The sequence below is a fragment of the Equus quagga genome, chromosome 10, assembly GCF_021613505.1.
Source record: "Equus quagga isolate Etosha38 chromosome 10, UCLA_HA_Equagga_1.0, whole genome shotgun sequence".
NCBI lineage: Eukaryota > Metazoa > Chordata > Mammalia > Perissodactyla > Equidae > Equus > Equus quagga.
Window position 1 is genome coordinate 58,607,212 of NC_060276.1, and position 22,198 is coordinate 58,629,409.

Sequence of the window (22,198 nt, forward strand, 5' to 3'; positions counted from 1 at the left end):
AGTATACTGAAAAAGAACAAAGAAATTGGAGCAAAAGAGAATGAAAATGTGATATCATGGAATCCAAAGACTCAAATAGGAAAGAGTTAACTGTGACATGCTGCAGCAAGAGCACGTAAGATGAGGACTGATGGATCTATTAGAACAATAGACATCATTGGTGACTTTGTTTGGTTCTCACTGAGTTTTTTAGAAGAAAGATGCTAGTCAAATAAATAATGCTGGGTAATTTACTTTTTAATGTTTATTTTAAAATGTACATATAGTAAAATTCACTCTTTTTCGCGTATGGTTCTGAGGTTAGACAAATGCATAGAGTTGAGTAACCACCACCATGATCAAGATACAGAATAGTCCCATCCCTCCTCCAAAATTCCCATTGCTGGCTCTTTGTGGTGCACCCCTACCCATAGGCCTAGCCTTTGGCAACTGCTAATTCCTTCTCCATACCTTATAGTTTTACCTTTCCCAGAATGTCATAAATGGAATCATACAGTATATAGCCTTTTGAGGCTGTTTTTTAAAATTTGTGATAATGTAGTTGAGAGTTATCCATTCTGTTGAGTATATCAATAGGTCATTCCTTTTTCATTGCTAAGTAGTATTCACCTTCCTCTACTTCTTTCCCTTGGAAACTAATGATATAAATTCTTTCCCTTATAGGTTTGCATTTTTCAGAATGTCATATATATGTAGTCGTATAATATTAGGCTTTTGGGTCTGGATTCTTTCAGTTAGCAACATACATTTGAGATTTATCCATGTTGTTACAAGTATCAAGAGTCCTTTCCTTTTTATTGATGAGTAGTGTTTTATTCTTTCTCCATTTATCAGTTGATGGATATCTGGAATGTTTCCAGTTTTTGACAGTTATGAACAAAACTGCTATACACATTCATGTATAGATTTTTGTGCTAACGTAAGTTTCCATATTTCAGGTAGATATTCACTGTTTTCTGACCTCTGATTTCTCATGAGAAGTCTGCAGCTATTTCATTTGATGTTTATGTAATGTCGTGTTTTTCTTTCACTGCTTTCAAGACTCATCTCTTATTTTTTTTGGTTTACAATAGTTTAAGATATGTCTTGGGTGGCTTTTAAAAACTTTATCCTTTTTGAGTTTCACTGAACTTCTTGACACTGTAAATTTCTATCTTTCACCAAATTTGGGAAATTCTCAGCCATTTTTTTTAGAACAGCTTTACTGAAACATAATTCACATACCATACAATTCACCCCTTTAAAAAGTACAACCTAATGGTTTTTAGTATATTCACAGATATCTATAGCCATCACCGTAGTCAATTTTAGAATTTTTTTATCATACCAAAATGAAATCTTTTACCCTTCAGCTGTCTAAGCAACCACTAATTTACTTTTTATCTCTAGGAATTTTCCCCTTCTTAACATTTCATATGAATACAATTGCCATTATTTACTTAAGTAATTTTTTCTGTGCGACTCTTTTGTTTTTCTGGGATGTTAATAGTATGGATTTTAGATCTTTTGATATTGTTCCACATGTCTCTGAGGCTCGTTTATTTGCTTTTAATCACTTTTACTGTCTTCTTTCTAGTGGTTAATTTCTAGTGATCTATCTTCAAGTTTACTATTTCCTCTGCCATCTCCATTCTTTTATTGGGTTCATCCAGAATTTTTAAAAAATTGACATTTTTATTTTTAGTTCTAAAATTTAAAGTTTTTTATAATTTCTATTTTTCTACTGATAACTTTTTATCATTCCATTCAAGTCTGTTTATTTTTACCCAAAAGAGCATAGTTACAATAGCTGCTTAAATTCCTTGTGAGGTATTTCAACATCAGAGTTATCCTGGAATTGATAACTGTTGATTTTGATTGTTTATTTCAGCAGACTATCTACCTCGTTAGGTTCAGACTTCGAAATTATGTTTCACTCTCTCTGGATGACGGTTTCAATGTTAATTATGTTTTCAGAGTATTTGAGTCAGCACCCTTCATATGTCACTCAGTGCATGTGCTGACTCAGTGGTTAGTCTGAGCCTTGACCAGTGGTTAATATTGGGGTTCAGTTTTCAAAGCAAAAGGCTGTTTTGATTATATTCCACACACGTGTAGTTTGTTGGTGAGACCAGGACTTGTGTCTATTCATACACAGAATTAGAGGATCTCCTTCCCCCATTCAGTCTTCTCCATGATTTCTTCTGTTGAGTCTTCTATTCCAATGGGTTCTTTATCCTGGTTCCTCTGACCAGAAATAATGAGTTTCTCACAGAGTTTTAGCTTTTCATACTGTCACACAGTTTTGCACTATTAGGGCTGCCCTTGGGGAGATATGAAGGAGAGAGTGAAAAAAATAAGAGATTATCACTACATTTTCCTTATCATATGTGCCTCTATTCCTGGTTTCTCTGACCAGACAGATAGGTTTTTCTTTTGATTGGGGCTTGCATTGGAGCAGGACTGAGAGTCAAAAAATTAAATAAATGGGAAAAAAAGAAAACTTGGGGTTCTCCTTATGCTCACCAGCTCAAAAGTGCATCTTTTCCTGGTCCTCTGTCCAGAAAGTGGGATTTCTCTTGGGTGTTTTGTTTATGCTCACTGTGGAGTTCCATGACACAGTCTCTCCTTGGGTCAAAATCAGGAGGTAAAGGTGGAAAATAAACCCAGGAAACTCACCACAGTACTGGTTATTCAAATTTTGATCTCCCTCCCTAATCTTCTAGCTATTGTTTAATTTTCAGAGTCCTCAGGTAGTTTATTTTTGTATTTTGACCGAAATTTTTAGTTTAATCAGAGGAGAGAGAGGCTTATTCCATCTTGCTGTCACCAAAACCTCTATTTAATTTACTGTTTTCTTCTTTATTAAATTTACTTTCTCCTTCTCCTTCTCCTTCCTCTTCCTTTTCTTCTTCTTCTCTTCCTCTTCTTCCTCTCTTTCCTTCCTCCTCCCTGTCTCCCCTCTTCTCATCCTTCTCTTTTCCAAATCCTCCTCTCCCTCCCCCTCTCCATTCCCCATTCCCTCCTCCCCCTCCATTTATAAATAGGCAGCGGTAAAGTTTCTTTTTTTCCGCACCATCTTGCTGTTGCTTAATTTTCAAACATCTTAGATCTGTTGTCGGCAGACTTTTTTTGTAAAGGGCCAAATAGTAAATATTTTAGGCTCTGCAGGCATGGGGTCTCTGTCAACTCCTCAACTCTGCTGTTACAGTGAGAAAGCAGCCACAGATAATATGGAAACAAATGGATGTGTCTGTGTTCCAGTAAAATTTTATTTATAAAAACAGACAACAGGCCAGATTTGGCCCATGAGCCGTAGCTTGAAGATCTTTGATCTAAGTCCTCTACACTTACTCTTTCCTGTAAGAGTAAGTATTGAAGAGTAAGTATTATTACCTACTGAGCTTTGTATGTTGAAATAATTCTGTTTCCATGGCCACTTATATTTTTCTCCTACAGTTTATTCTTTCTTCTGTAGAGTGACTCAAAATTTAATTAAACTGAATGAAAGGAAAGGAAGTCACAATAGTGCAATTATATAAAACTCTTACCATCCTAATTTGCTTTGAATATATCCCCACAATAGATTTCTCCAGTGGTATTTTTTTCCCCTGTTCATAAATATTTGGCTTGGGACAGTCTTAATGAAAGTCTTAATGAAGTCTTAAGGACAGGTCATATGTTTAGTGTATATTCATCCATCATAGCAAAGCTCTAAACAATATAAAATGAAACAGCTCTGAAAATCAAAGATTCTCAAGGACAATCAGGAAACCATATAATATTGTTCCTTTTTTAAGTACCTTCTATGTGTCCTTTGTCCTTTTTTTGTTGCAGTATGTGTGAATCTTGTTGGATTGCAAAAGAAATGCACAGTGTTGTATTTTCTAGTTATTACTCTTGTGCGAGTACTTGTGAACTTCAGTTTTTGAACAATATTTTTCAGGTGAATGGTCTAAAAATGGTTGATGAGCCAATGGAAGAGGGAGAAGCAGATTCTTGCCAAGTGAGTACTGGTGTTAACTTATTAAGCTACATTTTTAGAATCTAGGGAAAGAGAATAATGAGAAAGGAGAAAATCTTCTGTCACTTAAAGAAATTTACTCAGGTAAGTTAATAATAAGCAAATCCAATTATTAATAATAAAAATGAACTGTCTCTGGAGATAGTGATGATGTAACAATAGTCTCAGTTCTTATTAACAAGATGAGAGATAAAGTGTTGTCATTTTCACTTTTGCAATTTATGTAATACTAATAACATGTTAATCTTGAGTAAAATTAAATGGAAACTTCTGCCAAAATCATCTAGAGCTTTATTTACAGATCATATGGACGAAGAAGCATAGTAATATTTATGTTGCTAGTTTGTAGAAGATAAAGAGTGTAAGGAATTACAAAAGGCAGTGGGGAAGGGTGGTTTTCAGTATGAGTAAAGTTACAGGGAAATACCATGCCCCACACCATAAGAAGAAGAAAAAAACGTGTCTGTATATGTGTACATGTGTAGCCAGCATAAGCGCATAGACATATACGTAGGGCTATTGTCAAATATTTGCCTTTCTAATTTTAATAAATGAATGTGAAAGTGAAATTTTAATGTAAAGATAATAAAAATATACAGTGCTAGATGCTATATGATTTATATTAGGCAGTCAACTTCAGTGGCTAGAAAGGGGAGTATGAAGTTTTTCAGAATAAGGAACCTAGAATTACTTCCAAGGATTTAATTTAGTTTGTGGCCTGAGTTATCTAGACTTAAAATGGTGTACTTTTTCTGTGTGATGGTTCAGGTACCCATTTTGTGTCAATTAAATGATATGGCTGATAAGAAACAGTAACCATATAAGTTTATCATCCTTTTGTTTAATGTTTTCATATGTAGGATTTTTTTGGTTGTGGTTGCCTATTCCATTGTGATGCTGGCAGCTGTGTGTTTTTTAATGATTGGCTTTTTTCTTTTTAAATTACGGAGGATAGCAGAGACTGCTATATAATGGATAGATTCTTTAAACCGTGTTCTTTAAATTTGAACTTTAGGTATTGCCTATGGTGCTGTTTTGCGATTAACTGATTTAGACAACTAATCCATTCCATCTCAGTTATTGTAGCTTTAGACTTTCATGGTCATTTGATCTCTTTTCTTCAGTTAAAACAATCAAAACTAAATAAAATGCTTCCCATACACCATATATATCTAGCAAAAAGTAGCAAAGCTGATTTATAGTTAGTATAATTTTAATATGTCTAGATTTATTATGAGGCATTGTTCTGTTTCTCAACACAGCCTTCACATTTGGTGAGTATTAAGTAACAGGCCACTGATAAAAGTTATCTCAGATGATATTTCACTACCTAGTCCCCTATTTCTCCTACCACTGTCCAGGTTAGAAAAAATATTCTTCTTTAGTAGATGACTGACATGAGTTAATATTTTATGTTGTCAAAATAAACAGATGTCTTATATTTGGTAGTTTATGATCCATTTACATTTACTTTTAAAGTTTGTATGAAATGGTTATTTTCTGAAATAAAATACATCATATTTTTGATGCTACCAATATTTTAAGAATTTCAAAAGAAGATTTACTTAACAATTAGATTTTTTGTTGATCCCATTAGCACAAGGTTAGCAATGGGTTTAGTCTCTAAATTGATTTATATTTTTATTACCTAGAAATGTAAATGTTACACTTAACTGGAAACGTACATGCGAAGAAACAAAACTGATTTCCTGAATTTTTAAGCTCTAAGTTTTAATTTTAGAACCTATACCTGACATACGTGTCTCATAAGAATCCTTTTAAAAATACTCTTTCACAAGTGTGTTTTACTTAAACTCTTGGGTAGCCTTAAGTAGGGAATACTTTAAGGTGGAGGGCATGCTTCATGTATGGTTGATTTTTCCTTCCTCTGTTTGTCTTTCCATTCTGATGGACGTTTACCCTTGCTGTGCTGCAGTGTTTTTCTTCCCTTGCAAAGTCGGTGCTTGCTTCTGCTTTTTAGTCATTTACCTTTTTAAAAAAATTTGGAACCCTTTGTATTACAGATACGCAAAACTTAGATAAACAATTATTGTTCAACTAAGTGTTGATGTACAACCACTGTAAGGTGGAGTTGTATGCTATACCACGTGGGATGCAGAGATAAATAGCATAAATAAGTTCAGTAACTTTGATTTTATTTATGTTTTGTGGTTTTCAGAATTCTCAGTTGACTCATGACCGAGATCTGAAATAGATAGGGCAGGTTTTATTCTCATTTTATGGATGAGAGAACTAAAGCACTGACCCTAGTAAGTAGAATAAACCAACCCAAGTGAGAACTAGTTTAGCACCCTTCTTTTATATTTAGTCATCAATACAAATTGATACAATTTTTCAGACTTAAATATTCTGCAATTACTTTCTAATGTGTACATCATTTGATGTGTGTAGTTCACCCACTAGTGGCATTTTGACATTTACATTATTATTACTGTTAGCCTTCTTTCAAAGTCTGCTGATACTTGGCTTGGTTTTCAGTGACCCTGGATTATTCACTGCATGAGAAGGGTACATCAAGCTGCTTTTCCAGATCTCTGCATGTATGTTTTAACAAATCCACAACTAAATGCCTCTTGGAATTTCAGCGTGATCAAATTTGCTTATCTACCCACAAATAAAGCAAATGTTTGGACAGATGGATGTTGTGTTATTACATAAAAAACAAAAGTTTAGGCTTTACAAATCCCTCCTCTTTTGTTTTGATCTGTTTCATAGAGGTATTTATGCTTAATTCCACAGTCCTATGAAACTGTAATGATAGAGTTATATAGTATGGTTTCCTAATAGATTGTCATCAGCTCTTGCTCTTTCTGACTAACAGGTGATTTCTTCCACCTAAACAAATCAGTTGTCAAATGAATGGAGCAGTAGTGTATTTGATAGTTCATTTTCTACTTCGTCAGTATGTTTTTCCAATGTTACAGCATTGTTGGCCCCCTGAATTAAAAAGATGGTCACAGATTGTAGAGGTCAGAGCATACTGTTTTGGTTGTGGTTGAGCCTTCCTAGTTTTTCTATTTGTCAACAATTACTTTGAAGTTCCAAAAAAAACTAACTCAATCGTTCTTGTCTCAGATTTGTCATTTGATGTTGGAAAGAATAGTGGTCACTATTAAAGTTATTAAATCTTAATTTCACAGTAGCAACTTTCTTTACACAGATCAACTATGATTAGTTACTATATATGAGTTTCCTACAGCTTCCATAAGTAAGTACCACAGACTGAGTGACTTAAACAACAAATTCATTTTCTCACAATTCTAGAGGCTGGAAGTCCTAGATCAAGATCTTGGCAGGTTTTGTTTCTTCTGAGGCCTCTCTCATTTGCTTGTAGATAGCTGTCTTCTCCCTGCGCCTTCACATTGTTTTGCCTCTGTGTGTTTCTGCCTCCTAATCTTCTTTTAAGAACACCAGTCATATTGGATTAGGGCCCACGCTAATGACCTCATTTACCTTAATTACCTTTAAAGACCCTATCTCCAAATAGCCACATTCTGAGGTACTAGGGGTTAGGACTTCAGCATATGAATTTTGAGGGGACACAATTCATCCCATAACATATATTGTATACCTCTTTGTTTCCTTAAGGGATATGATATTTCTGACAAAATTTGCTATCCTCAAGTCCACATTTTATCTCTGTATCCCCAGCGTATAGCACAATGTCTGATAACATAACATGTACTTCATGATTCTTGTTGATTTTTTGAGTAAATGAATAATTAAAGAGAAAAGAGTGTATAGATGGGAAGATAAGGTAATATATTAAAACTTTATTATACCAGGATAAGGAAACTTTTTTCTTTGAGGAAAGTTAGCCCTGAGCTAACATCTGCCGTCAATCCTCCCCTTTGTGCTGAGGAAGACTGGCCTTGAGGTAACATCCGTGCCCATCTTCCTCCACTTTATGTGTGGGACACCTGCCGCAGCATGGCTTGACAAGTGGTGTGTAAGTCTGCACCCGGGATCCAAACCAGCGAACCCTTGGCCACCGACGCAGAATGTGCGTGCTTAACCACTGCGCCATGGGGCCGGCCCCAGGGTAGGGAAATTTTTTTCAAAGATAATTCACTTTTAGGAAAAAAGAAATGAGTTACTTATAAATTCATTACTACCTTATTTCCAGCTAGACTGCTGCCACTCTCAAGCTTTTAGAATGGTGCAGAAACAGAAGAAAGCCAGGTGGAGAAAGGAAGCCTAGTTGCAGATGACAAAAAAAATTTTTAGTAGTGAATATCAATAAAAATAGCACTGAGGAGGCTGAGAAATGTTAGGCAATAGACAAGAATGGGGCGGGGGGCAGATGAAATAAGAAAGACGAATATTGGAAGTGATAACACAGCAGAGTATCAGATAATTTGACAGTAAAAAAGAGCTAGTGGCATACAAATGATATAATATTTCTGTAATAAGTAACCATGTGTGTATGTGTATGTATATGTGTGTATTTGTGTGCATATATGTCTATATTTATAAATCTGTATGTCTTAGAAGTACCTAAATAGTGTTTTCAATTCCGACCATGTATTAGAATCATCTGGAGAGGTTTTAAAAAATGCACATGCCTGAACCCCACTCTAGTTCTACTGAACCATAGTCTTTGAGGGTGGGAACCAAACATGTATATTGAATAAATATTTATTCAAGGGATTTTTATTTGCAGCTAGGGCATTATAAACTACTGTCTACTTAAAGGAAAACTAGCTATAATTTAATAATGCGTAGTAGCTGTTTGCCTAGGAACATATGTCTTTATTAGAAAAGGCAGATGGCCAATGAGTAAGTTAATATCAGCATTTTTTTTAAACTACAGATACTGGGAGCATTGTGCCCTTCATTTGTTTTGAGTACAACACAGTGTAATAAAAATATTGACCATGAATCATCTGGAAAATGTTCATTTTATTCCTCACACTCTAAGGAAAAAAAATACTTCTTTTATTAAATTTAGAAATATTGTCATCACAAAGTCAGTTCTATTCAAAATTGACAAAATTTCATTATCCAGAATGAATCTCCTGTTTCCCTATTTCCTGTATATATTTTAAAAAATAAATTCTGGATACATGTTTTTCTGTGTTTTTAAAAGATATTCAAAAGTAATTTTGAGGTTTCTAATTGGTTAATTTTACCTTTCAAATTTATCTTTCTTTTTAAAAATAAGCTCTCCCTTATTCTTTTCTTACGAAATTGGCTATCTGCTTCCATAAAGTCAAACAAGTACTGTGCCAAGCATTAGAAATGCAGAGATGAATGTGATAACACCTCCATTCAGGAAGCTGACAGTGTAGTGAGAGAGAAAGACAAGGTAATAAGTTGTTAGGACACAGTGTAACAGTATTCTATGGTGGCTGTCTACTAGAAAAAGTGGTCTTTTCTAATCTAGTAGCATTTTATTGTTGGAAAATTTTTAGGGTAATGCTGCTGAAAATTGAAAGACATATAGCATTTTTAAAGGATGGGCATATATGGATTTTAATTAAGAGAAGAAGAGGCATTGGGCAGACATTTTCATTTGAAAGACTTGCTTAGGTTCAGTGTAACTAACTAGAATAGAGTACAGTTGTTTCCTACCTCTGAACATTTTTAAAAAATTGATGTCATTATGACCCATGTTTATAATGATGATCTTAAACATGGCAGAAACTGAAGTGCCTTCTTAAATATAAAGATACTGTATTGTGTTCAATATAGAATGAGAGACTTGGAGGGGATCTTAAAGACCCATCTAACATAACCTGTTTGTCATGTGAGAACACTGAAGTGTAGTGGTTTGTGATTTGGCCCAGGCTGCTTAGCTGAGGCATGGCAGAGCTAGGAGCAAAACTTAATCTGTTGACTCTTCTATCAGAATTCCTTCCACTGGAGAAAACCTTCAATAAGTATGTTTTTGTTATATTCTATGCTTTAAAGACCAGTACTATATTCATAATGTGTGGTGAAAACTCAGTTAACCATATTAATAACAGTATACAATCTGATGTTGCTTTTGGTATACATATTATGCAAAGGTGCATGCAGATACACCATACTTTAATATATTTCCAAAATGTCAGCTACAAAGCGTGTGTATTTGCATTCACAAAGGTTCTTGACTTTTTAAGAAAAGACCCCTTCAAAAGGGGAAGCTAATTGTCATAGCTACTTAAAAGGATCTGGTGAAATGCTATTTTGATATATAAGAACATCCATGGAGAAACTTTCAGAGCTGATTCTTCATTTCTGATGAGTGATTGCTAATACCTAAAGCTAAAATTTCTCTGCTTAGATACTTCTCTTGAGAGAGTGAATGTCTGACTACCTAATGTAGCGTGGAAGTTGTTTTAGTTGCCATGATGCCTGGCGTTCTTGGGACTGTTTTCTTGCCCACTTTGACCAGTCACCACTGATTATTGGTTGAGAACATTCTTGCCATCCAGACAAGTATTAATATGGTATAATGGAAAGCTACCAAGACCTCTACACATTTTGATTAACTAGTCATGTGAACTTTATCTCTGTAAGTCCCAGTTTTCTCCTCTATTACAGTCAGAAAGTTGGATAATATATCTCAACTCTTGTTATTTTGTGATATGTAATACATCTCAGGTTTTTTACATCCTAGCTACTGTGCTTCTGTAGAGTCTAGAATTACAGCTTACTTGAGTGTAGTCTTCACAGCTGAGTAGAGTCCTACATCAAGGAGTAGGAACGCTTCCTGAGTGGCTACCTTTCTGCCTGACCCAGGTGGTAGGAAATCTGGTTTATAATTTATATACAAAGTTTCAATAAAAGTAGAGTCATGGCCTGGAAGCATTTGTTTGGGCTTTGCAGATTTTGTCTGTCAATACCAGTTTCGTTTTCAATTATGTAGCTAGTTGGACATTTAAAATATTTATATATCAGTGACTTCTTAAAAAGGTATAATGAAATGGTATTTAAAAGAACTCTTGAGGTTCACGTTTTTTTGCCATACCCTATAATTTACAAAGTTTTATCTATCTCTTGACTTTCTCTGCATCCACCTCATAAGTCACACTCCTGTTAGAGTCTTAGGACATTTAGTTATTGATGTTTTTCTTTAGTTGCTAGCTAGTTGGAAGGGAATGCTGAAGCAAAGATTTTATATGCTTCTATTTACATGAATTTATATAATAGGGACGATTGTGGTGGTGTATCTCTGTGTGTTAGAAAACAGGGAAATGGGGATACTGGTAGCCTGTAAAACTCTGTGCTATGTTGAAGGAGTTGGCTATTAAATAATTTCTGTATGATATTTGGTTCTAAATGGAGCTAATCCTAAGATGTTGCATCTGGATTTGACTATTTGGATTTCTTTTCACAGGATGAAGGAGTTGTTAAAGAAATCCCTATTACTCACCATGTTAAGGAAGGATATGAGAAAGCAGATCCTGCACAGTTTGACTTACTCAAGGTTCTTGGTCAGGGATCCTTTGGAAAGGTAATGAATGCTTTTTTCTACATTTGTTTCTCTTCTAAACATTTAGCAATAAAGTGTACACATAGAAATCTGATAAATGTGCCATTTCTAAACTTGTCAAAGGATAGACACAAAGGTAACTCTCTAATTTTACTCCTTTTATTTCTGTTGTACTTTTAGTCTCATTTCTTTATACTGCTCTATAATAATCAAGATTTTCCAATCCCCTGAGCTCATTGACTTCTCTAGGACAAAATACAGCATGCTGTTTATTTGCTGCCTAAATCAGGGTAGTTTGAGTTTTGTAAAACAGGTCTTCCTTGTTTCCCTGTTCACATGCTGGCATGATCACAGCTTGCTCTCTCCTGGTGATTGCATCTATATTCCTTACCTCTATCACAGAAGTCAAAATGTATGTATCAATTCATGTATGAATGCATGGATTCATCTATTATCTGTTAAAGCAGTATGTGGATAAAGTACAGCAAGGGTAGGTATTGGGTGACGTATTGGTTATGTGAAACTCCTGCCTCCAAGGGGCTTAAATTTCAAGGGAGAAAGCAAGATTGAGTAAGATTAACTCTAACACTTACTATTAAAACTGTTTATTAAGTGCTTAATGGCATATGATTCTTGGAGAAGAAGTATATAGGTCTGGTTCCTGACTTTTGTATGTGTAACATCTAGCACATGAAAATTATTGCTTTAGGAAAGCAGCAACAATTTAAGGGGAGAAACATAAGGAGAAACTACTAATTTCAGGTGGCCAAGATTTAGTTTCAAAGGGGAAAATAAGTCAATTGAACAGTGATTATTTATTATGCTCTGAAACATTTTATAAGAAAGACATTTATTGAACACCCAGTGTGTGTACAGCAGTTGTAAAAGCAGTATTGGTGAATATAAAATAGATGTTAATGGTCTTAAAGTAGCCTGATATTTATGCTGTATAGAATATGATATTTAAAATATAGGGAAACACTTTCAGGACAAAAATGACAGACTAGGGTGGATTATGTTTTGGCAGTGAGTTGGTACAGGAGATATATGAAGACAGGGAGATAGGACTTGAATAGTTGTTCCAGGGACAGTAAAACTAGAAGAGCTTTTAATAGATTGTGTTGGGAGGTATTTATAGAACTGACCTGTAGAGTAGGCATGTGCATTCTGCACACCTTTATTTTTTAAAGTTCCTAAAAGTTCTTTTAGAACAATATTCTTCATCTATTTTTCATTATATTTTTATGATGTTAATTTTAGAGGAACAGTGATGTACTTTTATATCCCAAATATATACATATTGACTTTAATAAAATCTCACCAGGCAAACATTTCAAGCCGCTAAAAGTATTTTTTTGTCATTTGATGTCCATATTTATTCATATATGTGTTTATTTATATCCAGCTTTGTTCCAGAAAGGATTTAAGGCTTTCATAGATGAATGCTAAATAAAATAAAATTTAAAAATAAGTGGAGAAGATAATGAAATCAGAAAAATTAGAACAGGAAAGATTAGATGAAGCCAGGAATGCATTCTTTTCTTCACAAACGCATGGCATAAAGACCTATGAGTCTTCTAGAAGTAGGACAAAAATGAAGACTTAAATTTTCTGGCAGCCATTATAAAGAAACTGATATATTTACTTGTATGATTATTGACAATATCTTTAAGGTAGAAACACATCAAGCAGACCAGAGAAATTTTTCTCATGGGACTTCATACAGAGAACACAGTATGACATAATGAAATGTCTTCAATAACGTCTTCACATTAAATATAGCAACATGCTGAAAAGTTCTCAATGTAGTCCTTAAATTCAGGGAATACTCAGCTTTGTCTGTGCAGGATCTTTGGTTTAACAAGACTATTACAGAAGCTTTTTTAAAATTCCTAATACTAAAATACAGAATAGTGATCTTGATGGAGTTCATCAACCAAAGAATTATTAAGAAGATGGTTTATTTTATTTTCTTCCTAGGATGTGAACATACTTGCTTGTCAGTATTACATCATTTGCGTAGGCATTGTGTGGGTGTGACTTGTTATATACTGAACCTGTTCAGGAATTTGGCCAAGGCTGTGAATCAGATAAGTGTAGGAGCAATTCCAAGAAACTTTGGGCTGCAGTCTTATTTAAGTTTTTCTACAAAAGTTCCATTATTAAAATGCAATAAATGGAGTTTTAGCTTATATAAATCCTTGTGACATTAAATATCTTTATAGTCTATTTAATAGGGGAAAAACCATACTAAAGTCAGTTGTCAAATTGTACTTTAAAGAAGCATGCATTATCATCATGAAAGATGCATATAAAATTCTGTATTTAAGCACACGAAGTATAATGTTATTAATGTATCGATTGAAATGTAGTGTACCAAAAAACTCACATTAATTATTTTAAAACACAGTCAAATAAAATACATTAAAATATGTTTGAAATAGACTAACTTTCCTTATTTTTCACATGCCCAGTCATATTTACACAAAGCATACATAAAATTCGTGAATTATAACTTTTTTTTTTGCTTTTGTGATAGTAAAGCCTTTAACTATAGGACTTAGAAATGAATTTTTGAAAATATTAGATCCGTGCCCTCTTAAGTAATTGATTAACTACCAAGAGATAGTTTTAAAAATATATATTTACATCTTAAAATTTTTTGTGCTTGGTCCTTTCTTTTTAGGCAGGGTTAAAGCCGTGAGATCTTTCAGTTCACTTCAACAAACATTTATTGAGTACTTCTTAATGGAAAGTATAAAAGTCCATATGACCAAGGAAAAGTACGTTGGAGTAACTAACTCATTTCTCTTCTGGACAGTTTCTGAGAATTGGGTTAGGGTGACTGAAAAGAAACCTCTCTGGTCAGGATTAATATCTTTTTAGATACAGTAGTTTGAAGCCACCCAACTTCTTCTGTAGTTGATCATGGGAAGAAAGCAGAGTGAGATGATATTTTCTTATGCTAGGAAAGTTCACCCATAAGACCTCAAAATCAGGTGATGAACAAGTAAACAATTACTTTGCTACACTGTTAATGATGGCTTCTATTAGATGTCATATTGGGATACTAGTGAGTCTTAGAAGAGCTAGGGAAAAAATGACTGGTTTGTGCAAGTGTCTTCCTGAAAGCCTGTACTAGTTTTTTCTTTCTTCCTTGATTGCTTCTTATTGTTCTCTATACTCCATTCTTTTAAACCCTACTAAGGGCTATGTTCTAGAACAGTGGTTCTTAAAGTGTGGCCTGTCTAGCCCTAGGCATCCAGAAGATGCTTTCAGGGGTTCCTCAAGGTAAAAACTGTTTCATAATAATACCAAGATACTATTTGTAAAACTTCTGGCACCTTGGCCCAATCAAGGCAGTGACTCCAAACTATATCAGTAGTTATTGTATTCTTCACTGCTACACACTTGCTGTTTAAAAAAATGCAAATTTTACTTAAGAATGTCTTTGATGAGGTGTTAACAATGATTAAATTTATCAGATCTCAACCCTTGAGTACACTTCGTTTTAATGTTGTGTGAGGAAATGAGAAGAACACATGAAGAACTTTAGCTGCATACCAAAAGAGGGTGATTGTCTCAAGACAGAGCACTTGTGTGATTTTTTGAGTTGTGAACTGAAATAGCCACTTTTTCATGGAACACCATTTTTACTTGAAAGAATGATTGACAAACTATGTTTACTTAAACTTGGCTATTTGGTAGATATTTTCTCAAAAAGGAATGGAGTAAGCCTGTAATTTTATGGAAAACAACTATTTTTCTCAATGATAAAATTTGAGCTTTGAAGGAAAAATTAAAATTTTGGAAAATTTTTATGCCACCATGAGCTTGACATCTTAATACTCAAAAGACTTTTCTGATGAGATTGCTACTGTCAACATTTGGATGATCTGCGTAACTCAGTGAACCAATGTTTTTGAGATGACCAACACATGATATTATCAAATCAAACACGAGTACAAAATTCATTCAGAGTGTAAGGTAGATTAGTGGCTTATTGTGTAGCAGAATATGGACAGTTAATTGATATGGTTTCAGATTCTTCATTGCAGCCAACCTTTAAAAAACTGCCACTTGTCGGGGTTGGCCCAGTGGCATAGTGGTTAAGTTTGCACATTCCGCTTCAGCAGCTCGGGATTCACAGGTTTGGATCCCGGGCGTGGACCTATGCACCATCAAGACATGCTGTGGACCTACACATGGCTCATTAAGCCATGCTGTGGTGGCATCCCACATACAAAATAGAGGAAGATTGGCATAGATGTTAGCTCGAGGACAATCTCCCTCAAGCACAAAGGGGAAGATTGGCGATAGGTGTTTCCTCAGGTCCGATCTTCCTCACTCAGAAAAAGAAAAAATACCCCTTCCTCTTCCAAATACATATCTGTGTGAGTCCTGATTTTCTTCCTGTACTTGAAGCAAAACAACTTACTTGCAGCAGGTTGAATGTAGAAGCAGATATGAGAATCCAACTGTCTTCTGTTAAGCCAGATATTAGAGATTTGCAAAAATATAAATCAATGTCACTCTTCTCATTATTATTATTATTTTTTTGGTGAGGAAGATTCACCCTGAGCTACCATCCATTGCCAATCCTCCTCTTTTTTCTCACTTGAGGAAGATTGGCCCTAAGCTAACATCTGTGCCAGTCTTCCTCTACTTTTTGTATGTGGGATGCCTCCACAGCATGGCTGATGAGTGGAGTAGGTCCATACCCAGGATCTGAACCCATGAACCCAGGCTGCCGAAGCAGAGCGTGTGGAACTTGAACTACTAGGCCACAGAGCTGGGCCCAGATATTTTTGTTTTAGAAAATACAGTTATCTTTATAAAAGTATTTATGCTCACGTGTAACAGGTTTGTTTTTTAGTGAATTGATATGTAGTTAATTTTTTCTACTTTAATTTCTACGATGGTGAATATCAATAGATATAACCCACAAAAACAAAAAGCACTTTGGAGTCTTCAATAATTTTTAAATTTGTAAAGGATTCCTGAGACCAAAAAGATTGAGAACTGCTTTCCAGGAAGAGAATAATAAAGCTAGTTCTTCTTGTGGTAGAGTCATCACTCATGAAATTACTCCTTTGTTGTCATCATTTTGGGTCACATGATATTGATTAGGAAAAGGGAAACTGGTTATCTGCATTTCTTTGCCCTTATCACTAAAACCCAATGAACACTTTAGTGCTTAGGGTTAATACCATTTGCTTAATTTTGAAGCTTTTTGTGTGCGTGTTGTGGCAAGTCATTTAATTTACTGTTTAAAAAACTGATGAAGACTGCCTCTTAAATTAGCTATACAAATATGTACAAGTCTGCTTGTTTGCCAACTGAAAACTTGAAAAAAATGGATAAGAGAATATACATCTGGGTCCATAGCTTCTTTAGCTTGATCAATAGATTTTATTGGACATTTAGAGCCCCAGGATAATCTAGTTGTGTGTGTACTCTGTCTGACCTAGGTTAAACGATACTCTTCAGTGATTAAAAAGCCTGATTTGGCACTGTTCATTTATAGGATATTAATTTAATTTAATTTTTTTTTTGAGGAAGATTAGCCCTGAGCTAACTACTGCCAGTCCTCCTCTTTTTGCTGAGGAAGCCTGGCCCTGAGCTAACGTCTGTGCCCATCTTCCTCTACTTTATATGTGGGACTCCTACCACAGCATGGTGTGCCAAGCAGTGCCATGTCCGCACCCGGGATCTGAACCAGTGAAACCCGGGCCGCTGAGAAGTGGAACGTGCACACTTAACCGCTGCGCCACTGGGCCGGTCCCTAATTTTATTTTTTAATGCTTCTGTTTTATAAAGGACACTGAGAGTAGGCTATAGGTATGTTAAATTTGACACTCTATGTTCAAATGCCTAACCATTTTCATCAGTGAAAAGTTACGGACTTTTAGGAATATCCTTTCCAGTAAAAGTAACTCGATGGAATGAATCCACTGAAATCTGTGGCAAGACACACACTTTCTTAGGGTTCTAAGTTGTTTGGGGAAGTCTTATTGGAGTTCAAACTAGATCTTAGACAACAAATTACATAGGGTAGTAGTTTTAATTTAACTCTTTCGATACAGAAGTAATGGTGATGTGCAAAATTTATGATTTGGTTCAACCCCTTCTTTTCTCCAAAGATAGTTTGACGTTGCGAAAACCAACCGTTTGTTACTATTTGGATTTTCTTGATTACACCAAGTACGGTATGAACTCTTTGCTACTGGTTCACTGTGAGACACTGAGAGTAAGCATTTAGAAATTTGTATAGAATTTGACAGAGTAATTTTATGGGTGCAATATATTAGTTTAAAAAGGGATTGTAGAGCCAGCCCTGATAATCTAGCAGTTAAAGGTTCGGGGCACTCTGCTTCAGCAGCCTGGGTTCAGTTCCAGAGTGTGGAACTACACTACCCATCTGTCAGTAGCCATGCTGTGGCGGCAGTGCACGTCGAACTAGAAGGACTTACAAGTAGGATATACAACCATGCATTGGGACTTTAGGGAGGAAAAACAAAAGAAGATTGGCAACAGATGGTAGCTCAGGGCAAATCTTTCCCTGCAACAAATGGGATTGTATTATGTATGACATTTAGATTTCATTTTTCTAAATAATTCATTTTGATTATATTTTATAAAAAGTGTGGTCTACAGATTGGAGGAAAGGGGAAAAGACTGGTTTGCCTTCACAGAAAGTGTGAGAAACACTACCTTAGATGATTGTGAAAACTCTAAACTTGAGTTTAGGTCTGATCCAGAGCTTTACTTTCAGGGTGGAAGAAAGCAGAGGTCCTTGAAGTAAACACCCCTCCCAGTTGGCTGATATATAACTATCACATAAAAAGATCTGGAATAAAGGGTTTTGACCTATACCTTGGGAAAGAGGCAAGATCAAAGTGACTCAACAGCTCTCCCATGTGGAATTTTATGTGAACAAGTTAGTAACTTGATCAGATTTTTAATTTAAGCAACACTTGAATAGAGCTTGTTGAGGATGGCAGGTTGAGGCAGTGAACAAGTTTTACTAATTAATTTTTAAAAATGAAACAGCCCTCAACTAATAAATAACTCATAAAACTGCAATCTATTCATATTTATCTTTATAACTGAGCCTTTTTAGGAACTTAGGTTTTAGTGAGTCATAATCTGAGTTTGAAAATATGAAATATTATTACTTAAGCTTCCTTAGTAACTTTAAAGGGTTTAACTTTCATTTGTTTATTGGGATAATTTGCCATCTTGATTCTTTTACCTGGCAGACAGATAAGAATTGCCTCTGATTTCTTATTAGAAAATAAAATGCCTGGTAACTTCTAGAATGAACCAATAAAGAAGTAGAAATGAAGGTATCAAATTAACAAGGGTCATCATGTTTGTTTGCCCTTTATTATGGTAACAGAAAGGAACTTGGATCTTAAAAGGAGCTCCCTTCCCTCCAGTTGTCTTCTGTTATGTTATTTATCTCTTACATATTGGTCTCTTACATCCCAAACTCCTCAAAGTCCATGACCATATCATCTATTTTTAAAATTTTCTTTTCTACGGTAGTATGTACAAGAGTGATTTACTATAAATGAATGAAAGTGAGAAAATATTAACTAAGAGTATGATTTATAGGGAAAGGTATATCTTTATAAAGTTAGAGAAAATGCAAGGACATATGTGTATGGTACTGTGTGTGTATAGCAAGAACGGCTTGAAATGAAAATTTTACTTTTTTTTTAAATTCTCCTATCAGGTTTTTCTTGTTAGAAAGAAGACCGGTCCTGATGCTGGGCAGCTCTATGCAATGAAGGTGTTAAAAAAAGCTTCTTTAAAAGGTAGAAAATTAGAAAGCTTATTAAAGTAGGATTTGGTAAAGCTTGTTTTAAGAAATATGCTGTATATTGCTTGTATAAGGTGAGTAGATTTAGTCTCCTCTTAACATTAGTAATTGTTACAGTTTTCTAGCCAGTAAGTGATATTTCTAGGTTTGGTATTGGCATATGGCCTAATTTAGTGAGAGTGTACCCTGGTAAAAACAGTGACGTTTTATTTAATTCAAAGTGAACTTATTTTATTAAGCTATGTTCTTTTATTTCAAGATTCTTAATTTTTTCTGTTCTTTCTGTTCCATATTGAGAAAGTGCGAACTCCTGCATACACTTATACGCATCATCTTCTAGGCTGTGACAACAATAACACTGTGCTCAGTTTTAATCAGTAAATTCATTTGAGCAATTAGAGGCTAACATATAATAAATGCATATTAGCCAAATATTAGTTTATGTCACTTTAACCCATCTCTAGGTCTAAACTGAATTTGCTGGCTTTCTGAGAATGTGGTAATTACTGTCTAGGAATATATAGACTGCAAATTTAGACACTTATAATGTTATATTTTATATTTTTATGTTTTTGGAGAATTATTGATAGAATCTCTACTGAAATTATATACAAGAGTAATATATTCTACCCTTCTATAACTTTTAGTTCGAGACAGAGTTCGGACAAAGATGGAGAGGGATATACTGGTGGAAGTAAATCATCCATTTATTGTTAAGTTGCACTATGGTATGTAATCTCTTTTTAAAATTTATGGAATTACTTAATTAAGCTTTCCTTTCAGACAATAATATAACAAGAAATAAATACTTCAAACTGATTTAATGCATTCTACTGTGTAAAATGTATTTATCTGAAATAAGAATCAATATCTAGCTTATAGTTGTATTTCCTGTATTTGTTGGTTAGCTTGTCTAAGGTAACAAGATAGTGTCTTCTGATTACTTGTCTGGTAGTATTTCTGTACTCTATTGGGCTATACCTCCAGTGATCGCAGTCTATAGACTACTTTCATAATTTATTCAAAATATTCTGTTGTTTTGGAACATGTTCATAATGAGCATATTAATCTTATTTCCTGGTTCTAATGAAAAGGACCGTGTAGTTTTATTAATCTATTTGAGTTATTCTTCCTTATATTTGGAGGGAGAGGAATACTAGTGAGTAGTAGGTATAATAGAAGGTGAATTGGGAGTCAGACAGTTGAGTTGGAATCATGGCTCCATTGCTAATTTAATGTATGCATGAGATTGCAGAGTTTGGCTTTCCATGGGGAATTCAAAGGTATATACATCATAAATCACTCATACGGTCTACATTGTCACTTAAAATTTTTGAGATTTAAAAAAGTAGTAGCTATTGATTTTATTCTTAGATAACTTTGACAAATAATGCCTTAAAATATGTACCCAATTGTCTCTATAAAAAACCCTCAAGAAATTCCCACCCATTATTGTTTCACTCCCGTTACCCTAATGGAATGAAAGTAGTATCTAAAGACCTCCTTCCTTGAATGTCCAGGATGTTATTAGATTAATCTGTAAACACCAGTTGTGTGCAAAACACTGTATTAAATGCAGTGGGCTCTAGAGGTCAGTCTCTGATCTCAAGAAATTTATAACCAGTAGGAAACACATACATGTAAACAAATTAATTGTACAAATCAAAATGGAATAAGTAGTGTAAGAGAGACATAAAGTACAATGAGATCTCAAAAGTAGTACTGAGAAATTCTGATGGGGAGGAGGGTGGGGATGCTCTAAGGAAATGTGAAAAAGAGGAATTCTTTAATAGAGGAAAGCTTAATAGAGGAGATGGCATTTTTGTTGAGCTTGAAAGAATTAATAGATTTCAATAGACAGGGAGGCAGAGTTCAGGCAGTTGCAGTAGAACATGATGCTCCATAAATCAGGAAAATGATGGTGGTAGAAGTTACTGTGTAAAGCCATACGCGAGGTTGATTATGTTCTGGGAAGGGGTTTATATCTATTTCAACACTAGGTTTAATTTTGAAATAATGTTATCCAGTAATGGACCATGTGAGTAAATGCTTAATTGCTTTATAGTGTTTAGTGATGAAATTACTAAATATACATATTAACTTAAAAGTATGCTAAGCTTTTTAAACCTTTAAGGTTTTGTTATTACATTCTAATTTCTGATTAGCCTTTCAGACTGAAGGGAAGCTGTATTTAATATTGGATTTTCTCAGGGGAGGAGATGTCTTCACAAGATTATCCAAAGAAGTGAGTATCTGTAAATTTTCACTATATTTTATTGAAACAAAACTAACAAAAATCGTTTTTGTTCTTTTGCTAATTACCTTTTTCCTATAGAAATTTTAAATGGTAATTATTCTGTTTGTTTCATTGCATAGTATATAATGGATGTGCCAGTTAATGACATTTTCTGTCTACCTGTCATTTAGATCATCTCAGTGTGCTACTCATTATTCTCTTAGGCACAAGATCAGTATAAATGGGTGAAGTAGATAGGGACAAACCTAGGACTTTGGCTACTCAAGCTACCAAAATTCCTCTGTGAGTAGTGTCTAATTTATTCATGTTTAAAACAGCTTTATGGAGGAATAACTGACATATAATAAACTGCACATATTAGAGTATACACTTTGATAAATTTTGACATTTTGTATGCACTTGTGAAAGCATCATCACAATCAAAAATAATTAGCTTATCCATCATCCCCAACAGTATTCTTGTGCCCCTTTGTGATGCCTCCCTCCTGCCCTGCCCCTACTGAATCTGCTATCACTGTTTGGTTTGCATTTTCTAGGACTTTATATAAATTGAGTCATATATTATGTATTCTTTTTTTATCTGGCTGATTTAACTCAGAGTAATTATTTTGAGATTCATCCATGTTGTTGCATGTATCAGTAGTTCATTCATTTTTATTGCTGAGTAGT

At 34.5% G+C, this 22,198-nt stretch overlaps 1 protein-coding gene across 7 annotated transcripts in view; it reads left to right on the forward strand.

The window, feature by feature from the left end:
* Window positions 1-22,198, forward strand: part of RPS6KA6 (ribosomal protein S6 kinase A6) — a 176,858-nt gene that overhangs the window by 81,193 nt on the left and 73,467 nt on the right. For all 7 annotated transcript variants that reach the window (XM_046673320.1, XM_046673325.1, XM_046673326.1 and 4 more), the window contains 5 exons: window positions 3,926-3,985; window positions 11,349-11,465; window positions 19,186-19,267; window positions 19,920-20,000; window positions 21,438-21,517. In XM_046673320.1, the coding sequence (XP_046529276.1) occupies window positions 3,926-3,985; window positions 11,349-11,465; window positions 19,186-19,267; window positions 19,920-20,000; window positions 21,438-21,517 (420 nt within the window). The remainder of the gene's footprint in view (window positions 1-3,925; window positions 3,986-11,348; window positions 11,466-19,185; window positions 19,268-19,919; window positions 20,001-21,437; window positions 21,518-22,198) is intronic.